General features: G+C 37.8%; 2 protein-coding genes across 4 annotated transcripts in view; both read left to right on the top strand.

Moving 5' to 3' along the window:
• LOC114647822 (uncharacterized) overlaps positions 1-17,342 on the top strand; it is a 1,111,123-nt gene that overhangs the window by 819,191 nt on the left and 274,590 nt on the right. The window lies entirely within an intron of this gene.
• ap4b1 (adaptor related protein complex 4 subunit beta 1) overlaps positions 1-17,342 on the top strand; it is a 36,539-nt gene that overhangs the window by 7,418 nt on the left and 11,779 nt on the right. Inside the window, exons 4-10 of one of the 2 annotated variants that reach the window (XM_051924419.1) lie at positions 1,064-1,194; positions 4,204-4,354; positions 6,294-6,790; positions 8,735-8,818; positions 8,898-9,001; positions 15,169-15,376; positions 15,583-15,855. In XM_051924419.1, the coding sequence (XP_051780379.1) occupies positions 1,064-1,194; positions 4,204-4,354; positions 6,294-6,790; positions 8,735-8,818; positions 8,898-9,001; positions 15,169-15,376; positions 15,583-15,855 (1,448 nt within the window). The remainder of the gene's footprint in view (positions 1-1,063; positions 1,195-4,203; positions 4,355-6,293; positions 6,791-8,734; positions 8,819-8,897; positions 9,002-15,168; positions 15,377-15,582; positions 15,856-17,342) is intronic. The other variant, XM_028796473.2, reaches the window with a different exon arrangement.

Genomic DNA, 17,342 nt, shown 5'->3' with positions numbered 1-17,342 from the left:
ATTCTCCGTTTCCCATTTTCTTTTGTTTGCGTATACAGGGCCTAACAAAGCAGCTGATGTTGCAAAAGGAGTTATAATGTTAACCAAGCAGAGGCCTCAAGAGCTGGAAGAGGTGGAAAAACTGTTGCTAGTGTGGTTGAACATGAAGCAACTTGCAGGGGATAGCGTAAGCAAGCCAATCATATGCGAGAAAGCCAGGAAGATTCAAGGTGATTTGCTGAAAAAAAAGTCCTTCTTCGAGTGGCGAAGGTGAGGAATTTAAAACCAGTAGAGGATGGTGTGAAAAGTTTTGCAAGAGAAATGGCATTTAATTTTTTTCCCCCTGTGCTTAAAACTCAAAGTGTTTACAGCGAGCGGTTCGTAAGGGTGTAGCGCAAACTCTTACAATATTAGTTTTCTCTGTTGTTCAAGGTTTTCTCAGTGTTATTCAATGTTTTTACATTTAGTTTAGATAGATGTTTACTATTACACTGTGCCTTCTATGGTATAATTAACTATTTTTGTGCTTAAAAAAATATATATTTACATACAGTTCGTATGGTCTGGAACGGATTAATTGTATTTACATATAATCTTATGGGGAAATTACGTTCGGGTCGCGTCCAGAGTTTTGGAACGAAATACGGTTGTGACCAGAGGTACCACTGTACTAATTGAAACTGAAAAAAATCAAATTCTCACTTAGGGGATCTGTGCAGAACTTTTTCAAAACCTGGCATGATCTAATCAATAACATTTTAGAATAAGCATTTAAAGCACTGAGGAAGCACATTCTCCCCCCCCCCCCCCTTTTTTTTCTTTCTCCATTTATCATTATTTACTTATTAATTCATCTATTTATTTACTTATTTTTACTAGCTTTAAGTTTTACTCTGCTGGCCTAGCTGTCTTTCTCAGGGGTGGGGGTTGATTTGTTTTCGATCCTATTTTTGTAAAAAAATTGATTTATTTGTATGGAATGTTGTGTGATTTCAATAAAATCAAAATTTGTGTTGCTACAATTTACTTAGTTTTTTTTAATATTTTTGCTGAGAATTTAATTTTGCTGTCTTCATTTCCATAGAATGCCGGGGATAACTGAGTACATTCAGCACCCTATACTCATGGGGTTACGAGACAAAGCTGCTTATGTAAGAAGAGTTGCTGTTCTTGGTTGTGCCAAAATGAGGAATTTGCAGCCTGATGCTGAAATTGGTATGTTTAAATTTTGTGCTATAGCAGGATCTGAAGTGAGGTTTAGCCATATTGCACATGCTGAATCTCCTCTTTTCTTGTTACCTGAAGACCTTAGTCTTAGAAAAAATACATTTTATTATTTTTACCAGTTTTCTTGGAGTTTACTTACTGTATTTATTTGGAATTTTATGGAAAGTGCAGTATTATAATTGTCATTTTTATTTTTTCAATAGAAATGTATTTTATTCTGTGAACCTTGATTTTTGTATTATACATTTCCAAACTTTGTTGTATGTTCCACCTCAAAATAAGGTATAAAATGTATTACTAAAATTTTCTATCGTGCATTTTGGCATTTTATCCACACCATGCAACTTCCAGTTGGAATACGTTGGTATGTTACACTTAATGAATGCAGTTGCCAGATACTGTATCATAGACTTAAAGTTGTCATGTTACATGACTAAAATTGCATGGGATGAGAGATTACATGACTTCTTCATGAGAACATCACAGTATTGAAACGTTTTGCCAGTCATTCAACATTGAGCACACCAGAATGGTGTTGGCTTCTGAGTTCCATTAATCTATCCTGTGTTTGTGTGGTCCAGAACAGCATTTTCATTCATTTCTTGAAGCTGCTATTGCTCTTCTAAACTCTTGTTCTTTTAGACATGATTGGGCTTTCCTTTGTTTACCGGCATTGTGTTTGTTGTACTGTACTTTCAGTAGAGTTATTTTGAAAGCATAGGAAACTGTCCCAACAATGTGCAACAAAGTCACATCTGTTTGATTTTGCTGTGGCTACACTCGGAGCTCAATGACTGAGTCACTGGGTGTGTCACAGTACAAGACTGTCTTGTCTCGAGTGTGTGCCACAACTCGTAAAGATTATGGGCACACACACACACACACACCCCAGGCACAAACTAGGGACAATTTTAGAATCACCAGTGCACCTAACCTGCATGTCTTTGGACTGTGGGAGGAAACCGGAGCACTCGGAAGAAACCCACGCAGACACGGGGAGAACATGCAAACTCCACGCAGGGAGGACCCAGGAAGCGAACCCAGGTCTCCTAACTGCGAGGCAGCAGCACTACCACTGCGCCGCCATGCCTCCCCAATTTAATGCTGTAGTTCAGGCTAACTGTGGCCCTCTGCATGAACAGGATAAAAATGTTACTGAACTGAATTAAGAGACAGTCCTACTGAGCTTCTGCTTGTGAAGAGACTGCTCCTGCGCTCTGTTTCTAAGGGTGTTCATGTTTCCATATCTCTGTGTAGATGGGTAGAAATTATTGCTAGGCCTTGGTGCATAGCTGCTTTGAGTGAAGCAACTGGTTCTTGCACAGACATTTATTTTAACAGTATTTAATCACAAGGAACCATTGTACTTCTGTCCAAGGAGTGGCAATTATTTTTGCAACACTGACACTTTTATTGAATTAAAAATAAGCAGTGCCTTTTTAAATTTTCTTTAAAATAGACAGTAGCCGTTGCTCACTGATTTGATTCAGCAAATGTCAGCATTTTAAAATAGTCTGCCTGGGTTGTCTTTCACATATTTCTGTCCATCTTCCTGGCCAGTTTTACCCTGTCAGCTACCTTGTGTGGCTATTCTTTTATAATGTGTTTGTAATAACTTAAAACCATTGCCTACACTACCTCAACCAACACATTGTTTCATAGGCAGTCTGCATGTGAGTTGGGTGACTTGACACATAATCCCTGAAACTCTATGGTGTTTGTAAAAAAAGTAAAATACAATTAAAAGATCACTTTTAAAATAGAACCTTGCCTTTCTAGTCATTGCATCAGTGTAACAGAGGTGAGCTAAGTCATCATTTAAAGCTACAGTACATCTCACTTATTTATGTGGTGTAGTGGGTCCAAGGCAAGAGCAACTAATTGATTCAGATACAGCAGAAAATGCTCCTGTGCTCTTGAAAGGTATATTCAGAATACTGTGAAAGTGAAACATAAAAAAACAAGCATATAGACGGATAATGCATTTCTAAATAATTGATAGAAAAGACAAAAAATAAATAAATAAAAATAAACTTAATGAGTGTATCGTTTGGAAGTATTAAATTGCCTGATAGCAGTGAATTATTTTTTTTACTAAATAAATAATATTTTTATTATTCATGTTTATTCCAACATACTCTATAACTGGAGGATTTTCTCATACTCTCTCAAGTACCTGGTCCACTTGTTGGATTATGTTGCAGACTCCTGCTCCTAGTACGCAGCAACACTGTTGTTAACTCCTTATCTCTGCTGCATACGGAGCTGGAAGTATTTGGGAAGATGGACCCTCTAAGAACAAGTACTTCCCTTTTCTGCCCATCAGTCACTTTAGCTTGGGTTGAATAAACAGATGTTTCAGGCATTTGGAGCAAAGTATATCTGTTGATTAGTTCTATCTTGTTTTGTGATGGCTTGCTGTGGTGTCTTCTACGAATTTTGACTACCTGAGGTCAAGTTTGTTCTGTTGTAGTTTGTATCTGGTTGGTTTTCTCTTTAATTTGGACAGGAGTATCAGAAACTGTTGGTTTGCCTGGACCTTCAGTTTTGTGGAGATGTGCATTTTCTTGCTTGAGACAATGCTGTTATTGTATGTACAGTAATTTGGTTTGCATTTGCTTCTTATTTTTAAAAGTTGCGGTAATTTTAAGGCAAAACAAAAACAACTTCTGGCTTAATTTTAAATTTAAAATGTTAGTCTTGATTACTCAGAGCAATCGTGATTTATCTGGATTTTTTTTTCTTTGCTTGACAGCACATATCCCATTTTGTATATATAGCTACCAATGTTGCCAAAGAAAAATAATTGCAGCACCACTATGAAATTTTCTTTTTAGGGTTTAAATCATTTGCAAGTACATAATAACTAATATGTTATATATTAGAATATGTTAGTGAGGAGGGTGGTATTACATATATTAATGGTTGTGTTATTTTACTTTCCCTTAGAATTTGGCCTTCATTAGAAGCATAATTCATCTTTTTGATTATTCTCAGTAGATGCTGCTTTAGTGAATGAACTGTATGGCCTTTTGCGAGATCCAGACCCAGTTGTAATGGTGAACTGTCTTCGGGCACTTGAAGAAATGTTGAAGCAGGAAGGTGGCGTGGTTATCAATAAACCAATTGCTCATCATTTACTCAACAGGTGTTGTAAAATTGTGCTCATGTTTATAATTCATGATACTGTTTGGGTGGGAGGGAGAATCTGATAACATTGTTTTTAGTTTTGCTTATTTGGTATTGCGGTAGTCTCTGAACAATGTGGCTTCTCACTTTTAGCCTTTAAATGCCAATAATCCATTTTTCATAGTTATTTATTTTAGCTGGTAGTAAATCCCACCCAAGCACAAAAAAAAATTCAAGCTGCAATATGACCATTAATAGAAAGGGGATTGGGAAAATATTTCATAATTAAGACCTTCAACAGCAAGTGGGGTCTATACTTCAGTTTAGCAGTGGCGTCATTAGTATTATAGTACTTGTACATACTTTAGCCTCATTTGAATCTATATTACTTTGCAGCTGTGTACAATAGTAGATTTCTAGTGTCTCAGCTCTTTAAGCTTACTTAGCATTGCATCAAGCTCCTTAATTTTACCAATCATGAAAAATTATTTTACTTATTTTTTATTATTTTTTTTTAAGTTTAGCTACTCTATAATGAGTTATTTCTGCACATCGAATGTATCAAGAAATTTGACGGTACAGTAAGACCTTGATATTCCATCTCTGATTTAACCGTCAGTCTCTGTTAACTGTCAGGCCACCGAAACCCCAATCCCCCCAAAAAAAACTACAATGTGAGCTGTGTACATTGGATTGACTCTTCCTTGTGTTAGTGTGTAGTGTTCTTCCCCAGCACCATGTGTCATGCCACATTTTGAAGTTACAGTGTCAAGTTACGTACCTTCAGTTTTAATAGCGTTTTGCTTTTCACTTTTGTTATATTTAATCTACTAATGGCCGATAAACTGTGGTGCTGGAATTGTCACAAAAAAATTGGAATTATTAAACATGTACAAAACAGCAAAAGTGCTTTAAGTGTTGCTTCAGTTTACGGAGTAGGAAGAACAACAGTGACCAATACAAAATGTGATGCTGACAAAATTGAAAAACATGTTAATATTCTTCTGTATTGTACAGTAAATTTCTTTTTAAATTCTGTCATATTATGATTTTTTAATAAAGTGTGATGTGCAGGCAGCTTGTGATACACTGTGCCAGAACAGAAAGGGTGAAATAAATGCTGCAAGTGATGGGCTTCAGTTCTGTGAGAGGCGGACACGCTTCCTGGTAGATGAGTGACCAGAGAGGTTAGGAGGAAAAGGAAGGTGCGGCAGAAGGAAGTTTTGAGTATGGAGTTAGGAGACAATAAGCAGGAGTGTTTGCGGATAGATAGAGAGAAAAAAAAAGAACATTACTGGGAGGAGATAAATTAACTGGTAGGGAAAGCTTTCTTTTATCGTTTTGGAGGTGTGCACTTTAACCCAAATAAGATGGCACCATTTGTTACAGAACAAACACTCCCAAGTGAAACGTAGAAAACTCCAGTACCTCTGAGTTTTATATGTTTATTACTCTGGTCGTTACAATATTATATGAATTAATTTATTTTGTTAATACTGTATTATATTTTGTTAATATAGTTTTGTTCTGTAAATAAATGACTATTCGCTTAACTAATCTACTGTATATCATGTTTATAGTAGCTGTTCTGTTATCCATCTTTTCTCTTATCCGTCTCAGCCTCGGTCCCAACCCCTGACGGATAATCAAGGTTTTTCTGTATTTTTTTTTTTTTTTTAATAAATGCAGTAAATTTTGTGCAGTTTTTGAACATAAATAAAAAAGAGGCACAAGTGTCATTATTTTTTGGTCAAAGTATTTCTGTCAGTTAGCCATCTCAGGTATTATTTACAATATATTTCCTACTTTCTAATTAATAACAAAATCTAACCTTCTCGAACCAGCTTAATCCAATGGCAGGAATTACCAATTAATTGAAAAAAGAGTTTAGACTGATATGACAGGTGATGTCTTACTTAATTTCCATTATGTTCCAGTGCGACTGTTTTATTTTTTAGGATAAAAGATCTGGATCCCTGGGGTCAGAGTGAAGTCCTCACCTTTTTACTTCGCTATACACCTCGCACAGAGGAAGAGCTGTTTGATATTCTCAACCTGCTTGATGACTTCCTGCACAGTGTACACAGTGGAGTCTTGGCTGCCACAATCTGCCTCTTTCTTCGGCTGTCTTCTGCTCACCCTGCAGTACAGGCTGATGTTCTGGAGAGGGCTCGGGGTCCTCTGTTGTCTGCTTCCACTGCTCAATGCAGAGAGCTGCGTTTTGCAGCATTGTGTCACGTTCAACAAATCCTCCGCAGCTTACCAAGTCTATTTGCTGAACAATATAAAAAGTTTTTCTGTAGCTACTCAGAGCCCAACTATATTAAATTCAGAAAGATGGAGATCCTTATTGAACTGGTGAATGACAACAATGTGGCTGTTATTCTCGAGGAACTACGAGCTTACTGTACTGATATTTCTCCAGAGTTGGCACAAGCTGCTATTTTTGCTATTGGTAAGTCTGACTGCCAGTCTGTGTGCATTACCACCTCACTACCATTTAATTCATTTTTCATGTATATGTTGACCATATAAAGAAATTAACTAATGCTGAATATAAATGTTAATAAACTTAAACTGGATAATGGTTATAGTATTGGGTTTTTGAGGAATGGCCAGCAAATTTTGCAACACATTTTTTTTTATTGTTTTGTAATATATTTTAGCTTTAACATACTTATAGGATAACTAGATTTATTTTATTTTGTGAGTATATTTATATTTAATACTTATTTGTTCAATAGCTCAGTTTGATAATATGAAATGTTTTGCTGTAGTACTAGTAGCTGCTTCATCAGTTTTGGAACTATGCCCTTTATTACTAGGAATAGTATAGTTTTGTACAAAGGTACTCAAAAATAAAAATGTTTATTACACAGTTATTTGGCTTCTGTACTTTGGTAGCTACCAAAACAATATAGATAGTGGAAAAAGTAAATTACTGAGCCATTCCTTGACTGAATTTCCCTCTTTGTGCAGAAAGCCACAGTGACTTCACGTCAAACTATTTTATTTCTTAAAAGAACACTGTATGTAGGAGCTTTCCACAATGCACATTCACATTCTCTAAAACATTGTAAAGTTTGTCTCTATTTAGTTTACCTCACTTATATAAACGTTTGATTTTATACATTACTGTGCCACAGACTCAGTGAGCATTACATATTACATTTCTGTATATTAACAAAGTACTAAAATTTTCTGTCAAGTGATTTCTAGGCTGACCATGAAGTGTTGATTTCAGTTTGTTAGACCATGAACTGAAAGTATAATTTATTTTCAGTCAAAACGTAACAAACATTTGATCAATTTGATGAAAAAGAAGCAAGACATAAGTATGGGTTACATTTTGCATTTTAGAAGATGATTTTCGCTCGGCCTTAGAAAATTTGAAGATATTTCTTCTGCAGGGAGTAAGACATTAGTCCTGACTGTACAAAAGAAATGTACAAAGATACTGCTAGAAAATCCAATACATTTTCTGGATTTTAGCTTATTTAGCTGTAAAAATATTTACTTTAAATGTGTATTTTTGAGTAACAAAATCTGCTTTAAAACATAAATGCGTAATTTTTACTCCAGCAAAATTGTCTCTTTCTATATGCTGGTTGTAGTGAGAAGTCAAGCAAAATGACCCCTTTTATTAAAAAGATTACAATATGCAAGCTTTCGAGGCAACTTAGCGCCCTTCTTCACATCATCTTGCCTGAAGAAGGGACCTGAGTTGCCTCGAAAGCTTGAATATTGTAATCATTTTAGTTAGCCAATAAAAGGGGTCATTTTGCTTCACTTCTCACTACATTCATAATGGCTAACACGGTACAACTCCCTAGTACTGTATACTGGTTACACAACATTGAGATAAAATATGAAACATGTATAAAGTAAGTAATTAAAAATAACGAGACTTAGAGCTGCATGATACAGCAAAACCTAATAGTAACCCTTTTTTGGTTTAAAAGTGATTAATTTTATAGAGGTTTCAAATCTCTTCTCACAGACCGTGTTAGAGAAACAGCTGTGCTGCATTTCGGTATAATGCAGATAATGAATTTATTTAGACATGAAATAACACAGTTGGTCTGCTTCCACATCTCACAGATCTTATTTCAGTTTGATTGGTAGTTTCAGATGTGCTTTTGGTGAGTTTGGGCTTATGTGTATCTGATTCTTTGTCCAGACTTGGCTCCTACCTTATGCCTTATGCCCAGTGCTTCTGGAATTGGCTCTTGCCCCCGCAATTGAATTAAGTTGATTTGAAATGTTTTGCCACAGTTGTGTGTTTCTGTAATTGAATAATTTTTTACCTTTGGCCACCTTTTTTGTTTTCTAAAGTTGTGGGACATTCTGGGATTTGTAAGTACATTAATAATGTGATTCCATTTTGTTATAATTTCAGGGCGCATTGGACAGAACTATAGTGAGAAATGTATGAGTATTTTAACCAGCCTTCTTGGATTGAAGCAAGAGCATATCACATCAGGTTAGTTAAAAAGAAAACCTTTGAAATCATGGGAAATATAGTTGGCATCTATTTATCATAGGGTGCTTTTGTTTTCCAGCTGTGGTGCAGATGTTTCGTGACCTGGTTTGGTTATGTCCTCAGTGCACAGACTTGGTTTGTCAGGCTCTGGTGGATTGTGAGGACTACATCTTGGACAGTGAGGTAATCTCTGTTATTAAATGGGTGAAAATGAACTATGGATTGATGATACTAGTACATTTAAAAACAAAAAGTTTACTTAAAAATTTGGAACTACTGCCACAGACTTGCAACAGTAAATAAAACATTTGTGACTTGTGTAAAGACTTAGTGAAAATTTTTATTCTACACATGTATGTTTCACCTTTTTATTATCCTCCTGTGATTGACATTTTTAAATATCCGTTTGTCAGCTTTTTTGAAATAATTTATTAATTATGGTATTGATGGCAACTAGAGCCTTTCCTTCCATAAGGTAACAATCCGTTCTGTCAGTCTGTTGTCATACTCCTGCTTACAGTGCATCCGGAAAGTATTCACAGCGCATCACTTTTTCCACATTTTGTTATGTTACAGCCTTATTCCAAAATGGATTAAATTCATTTTTTTTCCTCAGAATTCTACACACAACCCCCCATAATGACAACATGAAAAAAGTTTACTTGAGGTTTTTGCAAATTTATTAAAAATAAAAACATTGAGAAAGCAAATGTACATAAGTATTCACAGCCTTTGCCATGAAGCTCAAAATTGAGCTCCGGTGCATCCTGTTTCCCCTGATCATCCTTGAGATGTTTCTGCAGCTTAATTGGAGTCCACCTGTGGTAAATTCAGTTGATTGGACATGATTTGGAAAGGCACACACCTGTCTATATAAGGTCCCACAGTTGACAGTTCATGTCAGAGCACAAACCAAGCATGAAGTCAAAGGAATTGTCTGTAGACCTCCGAGACAGGATTGTCTCAAGGCACAAATCTGGGGATGGTTACAGAAAAATTTCTGCTGCTTTGAAGGTCCCAATGAGCACAGTGGCCTCCATCATCCGTAAGTGGAATAAGTTCGAAACCACCAGGACTCTTCCTAGAGCTGGCCGGCCATCTAAACTGAGTGATCGGGGGAGAAGGGCCTTAGTCAGGGAGGTGACCAACAACCCGATGATCACTCTGTCAGAGCTCCAGAGGTCCTCTGTGGAGAGAGGAGAACCTTCCAGAAGGACAACCATCTCTGCAGCAATCCACCAATCAGGCCTGTATGTTAGAGTGGCCAAACGGAAGCCACTCCTTTGTAAAAGGCACATGGCAGCCCGCCAGGAGTTTGCCAAAAGGCACCTGAAGGACTCTCAGACCATGACAAACAAAATTCTCTGGTCTGATGAGACAAAGATTGAACTCTTTGGTGTGAATGCCAGGTGTCACATTTGGAGGAAACCAGGCACCGCTCATCACCAGGCTAATACCATCCCTACAGTGAAGCATGGTGGTGGCAGCATCATGCTATGGGGATGTTTTTCAGCGGCAGCGACTGGGAGACTAGTCAGGATAAAGGGAAAGATGACTGCAGCAATGTACAGAGACATCCTGGATGAAAACCTGCTCCAGAGCGCTCTTGACCTCAGACTGGGGCGACGGTTCATCTTTCAGCAGGACAACAACCCTAAGTACACAGCCAAGATATCAAAGGAGTGGCTTCAGGACAACTCTGTGAATTTCCTTGAGTGGCCCAGCCAGAGTCCAGACTTGAATCCGATTGAACATCTCTGGAGAGATCTTAAAATGTCTGTGCACCAATGCTTCCCATCCAACCTGATGGAGCTTGAGAGGTGCTGCAAAGAGGAATGGGCAAAACTGGCCAAGGATAGGTGTGCCAAGCTTGTGGCATCATATTCAAAAAGACTTGAGGCTGTAATTGCTGCCTCAGGTGTATCGACAAAGTATTGAGAAAAGGCTGTGAATACTTATGTACATGTGCTTTCTCAATTTTTTTATTTTTAATTAATTTGCAAAAACCTCAAGTAAACTTTTTTCACGTTGTCATTATGGGGTGTTGTGTGTAGAATTCTGAGGAAAAAATGAATTTAATCCATTTTGGAATAAGGCTGTAACGTAACAAAATGTGGAAAAAGTGATGCGCTGTGAATACTTTCCAGATGCAATGTATGCTCACAGATAGACAGGCGGAGTGGTGGCTCTGAGGCTTGGGATCTGCACTGGCAATCGGAAGGTTGCCGGTTAAAATCCCGTAAATGCCAATAGGGACTCTGCTCTGTTGGGCCCTTGAGCAAGGCCCTTAACCTGCAATTGCTGAGTGCTTTGAGTAGTCCATGGTAAGCAAGACGCACGCAAGACAGAGCCACGCCCACCAACAGTTCACTAAGCAGCCGACCATGGCAAGCACGACAGAGCCCCACCTGCCAACTCTAACACTCCTCCCATGTCCATTACCTTCACAATGTTTTCCTTTTATTTCTTATCCCGTTCAACAACTATATGGCAACTTCTCAACTGTGACTCCGGAACAACTCAGTACGCGAGCTATATTAAGCGTCACCAACGAAGACTCGCTACACCTTAATGAACAAGTACTGAAACTTATACTTACCAACGAAGTAACTTTCACCAGCGTTGCCTCCATCGTTATAGATGATACCGCAGATCAAGTTTCAATCCCCGAAGAATTTCTTAAGTCTTACTCCCACTGGCATGCCTCCGCATAAACTCAAAATTAAAATAGGTTCAGTCGTCATGCTTCTCAGAAACCTCATGCCAGCAAGAAGTCTTTGTGATGGCACTAGACTGACTGTTACCAGCATTCACCGCAATGTACTGGAGTGTAAAACTATCGCAGCTCCTACCTCACAAACTGTCCTTCAGCTCGCCATCAGACTTGGTTGTATATTTTTACATCACTTCCAGCCAATCGTAATGTCTTGTTAGATGACTTTTATTGTCACTAATGAAACATCTAAAGAGAAATAGCAGCTTTTGCCCTGGCAAAATGCAGGCTGCTGTTTTATCTTGATTGCACATTTCTAGCAGCTAGAAGGAATGGTTTTCTCTGTCGCCCTCCAGTGTCTGAAAGCTGACTTGTGCTTAGGAAAATTTTGGATTTTTCTAAGCACAAACTGAAACAATCGAAGGAGAAAGTGAAAAAGCAAGTATGTTGTAGGTTCCATTGTACATATTGCATAGCAGATACAGGTATATTAGAATTTCCTGCATACATATCTCACCATTAGTTGAATACATTACATTCAGTTATTAATTCATTCTTGCAGCTTAACGTCTTTCTGTTCTGTTATTTTTTCATTTAAAGTACACGGAATGAAATACCGCAAACATTTCATTTTTTTTTGTTTTTATTTTACACACACCTTTGCTTAGTCAAAAGTTTTATATATAAGCTTCATTTGGATCTTGATCTTTGTTTGTCCACGGATTCACTGCCTTGTGTGATGTTCCTGCTGTGTTCAGTAGAGGGCAGTAGTGATGGAGGAGGAGAGGAAGTGAGGGGGAGGATCGTTGGATGAGGTTGGAGTGTGGTGATTAAAGAGGATTGAACTAAAGGAGACTACGTGCTGTTTGTACTGGCTGAATACTCAACACCTTGGTTGTTACTTTTGTACAAACACTGTCGATGGCACTCTTTGTGTTTAGATCTGGCGTCGACACCGTGCTTTGTGTTTAGATCTGGCATCGACACCTGCTTCGTTGTCGAGACTGTGGTTTTTTGTGTTTCTATCGACCATCGTTGGCAGCACTTCGTCCAAATCGAATGTTCACCCACTTCTTGGAGTCGGCAGTCAGAGTATATAAGTCGGGCACACTTCTGTGATTTTCCATCAGTCTGCGTTTGGAGTTCAAGAAAGAAGCATTGCTTCTTCCTTACTCTTTGGATTGCCACAAAGCAACCTGCGAGATTGGAGAAAGGTTGAGAAGAGATTGTGACAGGAAATGACAGCGTCATGAAAACGAGACGGACTGTGAACGGAGAGAAGCAGAAATGCTCCTCCACCACCACGTAATTACTATTCGGACAGTGATTCCGAGTAGGCCGTTCCTATCGAATCAATGTCCAAGGGTTTTGTTTTCTAATTTTGTTTCCCTTATAAAAAATCATAATGCTTTGCGACGAAGGGCCCAGTTCACGACTGGCAGCCGCGTTTAAACAGGGAGCCCTTCACAGACAACTTTAACACGCGCAATGTAGTTGGGCGCACATGGCTAGTACTGTATATATGTACATAAAAATGTATGTAATACATTTGCAGTAATGTAATTAGTAAGTCGAGTACAGGAAGTTAGTAGTAGAACTAATCCCAGGGCTCTAGATGATATCTTTGGTGATTGATATTATTTGTACAACAGCAGATGCTGTATACATTAAGGGATCTGAAAGATACATGGACTCTGCGGTTTTTCTTTCTCTTCCAGTGATGTCTTTCTTGCATTTACTGCATTATTTTCGAATTTAGCTTACTGTATTTTATGCTAGAATATAATCTTGTCTGCACTGTAAAGTTCATTGTGATCTTGCATAGTTTTTTTGGCACTATATACAAGATAGTGATGGACTAATTGGTTGCAGTTCTGTTGATAACGGTCACTAGTGCTAAGCAATATGTGCCATGGGCACGGTGTTCAGTATTTTCCCAAACTAATATGTAATGTAAAGCTGTTATGTACTGCAACAAAAAAGTGAGCAAAATATTTTAAAAATGTAAAAAAAAAAAAATGAGATAAATATATGAATAGTGGAGTTATAAAACTGTACAGAATGTTATCCAGTTGAAGCTGCTAAATCATGCTGTTTATCAGTCCTGACAAAGGGGACCAATACATCATATACAACAGCGGTCCCCACACAATCATACCTGCCAAGTTAAGACTCAACCGTTAACCTAATGCTGACATCTTTAGGTTGTCAAAAGAAAACTGGTTTACCTGATGAAAAAATCCTAACTGACACAGAAGGTTAGGCAGCTGTCCAAATCACTGCACCACCATGCTGTTCATCAGGATGTACAAACCCCTTGACTACCCACCCCTGCAATGTCCCAGTTTAATCAAAATGCAAACTTTTCACCTTTTTTTTTCTGGATCAATGAAAAATAGCAATGTACGTCACAGATTCACACATATGATAAAAAATGTTGAAAATATTTTTAATATTAAACATTTTAAAAATAATAATTGGCTTGCATGGCATGCTAATTAGGGGTCTGCAGGTTCATTATGCACAGTTGGTATTCCAGGCAGAGCCAGTCTTCGTATCCATTTCTTCTGGGCATTGAAAAGACATTAAGATTAGACTATTGGTAATGTTTTTTTTTTTTTTTTTTTTTTGAATGTAAGCTTGGCAGCACAAGCAATTTCCTGGGTGCTTTCATCTTTAAAAGGTTTTGGAATTTGCAGTTGCAATTGTTTCAACAGTTTAAAACGTAATGCAAGCTTCAGACCATTTTTGTTATCCTAACCCAAAGTAAACTTTCATTCTTGGCTTGTGACTGTATTGATGAATGTATTTATAGATAATGTCATGCCAAAACCAAAAATATAGTTGAAAATTTTACATATTCCTCTTTCTCTCAAGAGTAGTGAAAGGTCATACTTTGGACATTGGACATTATAAATTTGGATGAACTTTTATTAACCTTTAATCTTAGTATTGACCAAATCAGCAGGAAGTGGGGGGGAAGCAGGTGTGCTTCCTTAGAAAACTCATTTGTTTACTGAGCTATAATTACATCGGCTAACAAATCCTTTATAGAATTCACTGTAACAATTGATTTTATGTTTGCTTTTGCTATTAGGAAAAATGTATGCCTCAATAATTTTGTTAAAATTAGATTTGCTAGTAATAAATGTAATTGGTTTCAATCCTCTGTGCTCAGAAATTCAGATGTTGCAGTCACACTTTAGAGCCGCAAAACATTTAAGATCGCTTTTATTGCCAGTACTATAAGTTATCCTAAAGTGGGTATAGCCAGGGTCTGTAACCTTTGTGTTCTAATTATTAGTGTGCTTTTAGAGTTTAGTATTTTATTTAATACATGTAAATTGTTAATATGTATTTTGATCAGAACATTGCTTTATTCCCTTTTCCTTGGTTTATTATTATTATTTATTAATTATCTTAATTACTTATATAATAATTATATATTTGTTTATTATTATTTTACACATTGAATACTGTATGTTTATATATGCGTAGTGAAAAAAAATCCCTCTGGGAAAACAGTCTCTATCTAATTTAAGTCTAACAGTTTTCTGTGGGGAAAATCTCTTACATGTCCTATTCTGGAAGTGCAAAATACAATTTAATTTTCTGAAATTGTCTTCTGATTTTATAGGGAAAGCAAGCACTAATATGGTTGTTAGGAGTTTATGGAGACCAGATTCCTAATGCCCCATATGTGCTGGAAGACATTATTGACAACCTGAAAACAGAAGCAACTCCTCTTGTCAAGCTGGAACTACTGACCGCCACTATGCGTCTGTTTCTAGTTCGCCCAGCTGAGACGCAGGATATGCTTGGCCGGCTCTTACACTATTGCATAGGTGCAGATTCTCAGTTATTGTTTATGCATTGCCAAAATTACCCTGTATCACATAGCAGGTGTAATGTTTGTATACATTTACATTAATCACCTCATGTGTGCACATTTTGCATGATGCTTTCTACAAATAAATAACATTAACAAAGGTACCGGAATGTAAACTATAGCTAAAGTGTTGTTTTTTTTTTTTTGTTGTTGTTGTTGCAGAAGAAGAAAGTCATATGGCAGTGAGAGATCGCAGTCTCTTCTATTACCGTCTTCTGCAGTGTGGTGTAGATGAGACTCGTAAAGTGCTTGGAAGTATTAAATCAGATCCCTTTTTGGGAGGAATAGTGAGCCAGCAGCAGGAGCCAGTTAATAACTGGGCATCAGACTTCAACTCGCTTGTCCCAATCTATGGAAAAAATCAATGGGAAGCTATTAAGTCTGCCAGAGGTTCAATGTCGTTGAGTACAGAAGAGCAGGAAGAAGTACAACCAGGTATTCCTATTCTTGATTTCTCAAGCAGCTGTATTGTTCTGTATAAAGTTATAATTTGAATCTGGTTACAGCCATGTGGTTCACATCTTATTGTTCCCATGGATGTTTTTTTTTTTTGGTAATTTTCCGTTTTTCTTTGCTGGATTATAAGAACCAGACAAAAATACAGTAATCCCTCCTCGATCACGAGGGTTGTATTCCAGAACCCCCCGCAAAAGGTGAAAATCCGTGAAGTAGAAACCATATGTTTATATGGTTATTTTTATATTGTCATGCTTGGGTCACAGATTTGCACAGAAACACAGGAGGTTGTAGAGAGACAGGAACTTTATTCAAACACTGCAGACAAACATTTGTCTCTTTTTCAAAAGTTTAAACTGTGCTCCATAACAAGACAGAGATGACAGTTCCATCTCACAATTAAAAGAATGCAAACATATCTTCCTCTTCAAAGGAGTGTGTGTCAGGAGCAGAGAATGTCAGAGAGAGAGAGAAAAAAGCAAACAATCAAAAATCAATAGGGCTGTTTGGGCTTTTAAGTATGCGAAGCACTGCCGGACAAAGCTGCTGCAAGGAAGGGATTAATTGTGAAGGTAGTCTTTCAGCATTTTTTAGAGGAGCGTCCGTATCCTCTAGGCCAGTGTGCGAACAGCCCCTGTGCTCACACCCCCTCCGTCAGGAGCAGAGAATGTCAGAGAGAGAGAGAGAGAAACAAACAATCAAAGATCAATACGTGCCCTTCGAGCTTTTAAGTATGCGAAGCAGCGTGCGGGAAGCATGTCGCTTGACAAACCAGCTGCACAGAAGGGAGCAACGTGAAGGTAATCTTTCAGCATTTTTAGACAAGCGTACGTATCGTCTAGGAGTGCGAACAGCCCCCCTGCTCACACCCCCTCCGTCAGGAGCAGAGAATGTCAGAGCGTGAGAGAGAAAAGCAAACAATCAAAAATCAATACGTGCTGTTTGATCTTTTAAGTATGTGAAGCACAGTGCGGGAAGCATATCGCTTGACAAAGCAGCCATATGTAAGCCCAGCAAGGAAGTGAGCAATGTGAAGGTAATCTTTCAGCGTTTTTTGAGGAACGGCCGTATCCTCTAGGGGTGCGAACAGCCCCCGTGCTCACAATATATTTGAGGAGTTTTATTTAATAGGTAATACACGCTGTGGTTGGGTAGCTTCTCAGCCATCTGCCAATAGCATCCCTTGTATGAAATCAACTGGGCAAACCAACTGAGGAAACATGTACCAGAAATTAAAAGACCCATTGTCCACAGAAATCTGCGAACCAGCAAAAAATCTGCGATATATATTTAAATATGCTTACATATAAAATCCGCGATAGAGTGAAGCCGCGAAAGTCGAAGCGCGATATAGCGAGGGATTACTGTATAAGAGCCTTAAAGGAACTTACCAGGAACAGTTTTTTTCAATCATTTTTGTTTTTTGTGGTGAACCATTTAAGAAATTTGACTATTATATAGAATCC

This window comes from Erpetoichthys calabaricus, chromosome 3 (genome assembly GCF_900747795.2).
Source record: "Erpetoichthys calabaricus chromosome 3, fErpCal1.3, whole genome shotgun sequence".
Taxonomy (NCBI): domain Eukaryota; kingdom Metazoa; phylum Chordata; class Cladistia; order Polypteriformes; family Polypteridae; genus Erpetoichthys; species Erpetoichthys calabaricus.
The sequence above is the reverse complement of the archived record's forward strand: the minus strand, read 5'-3'. Positions and strand labels throughout refer to the sequence as shown.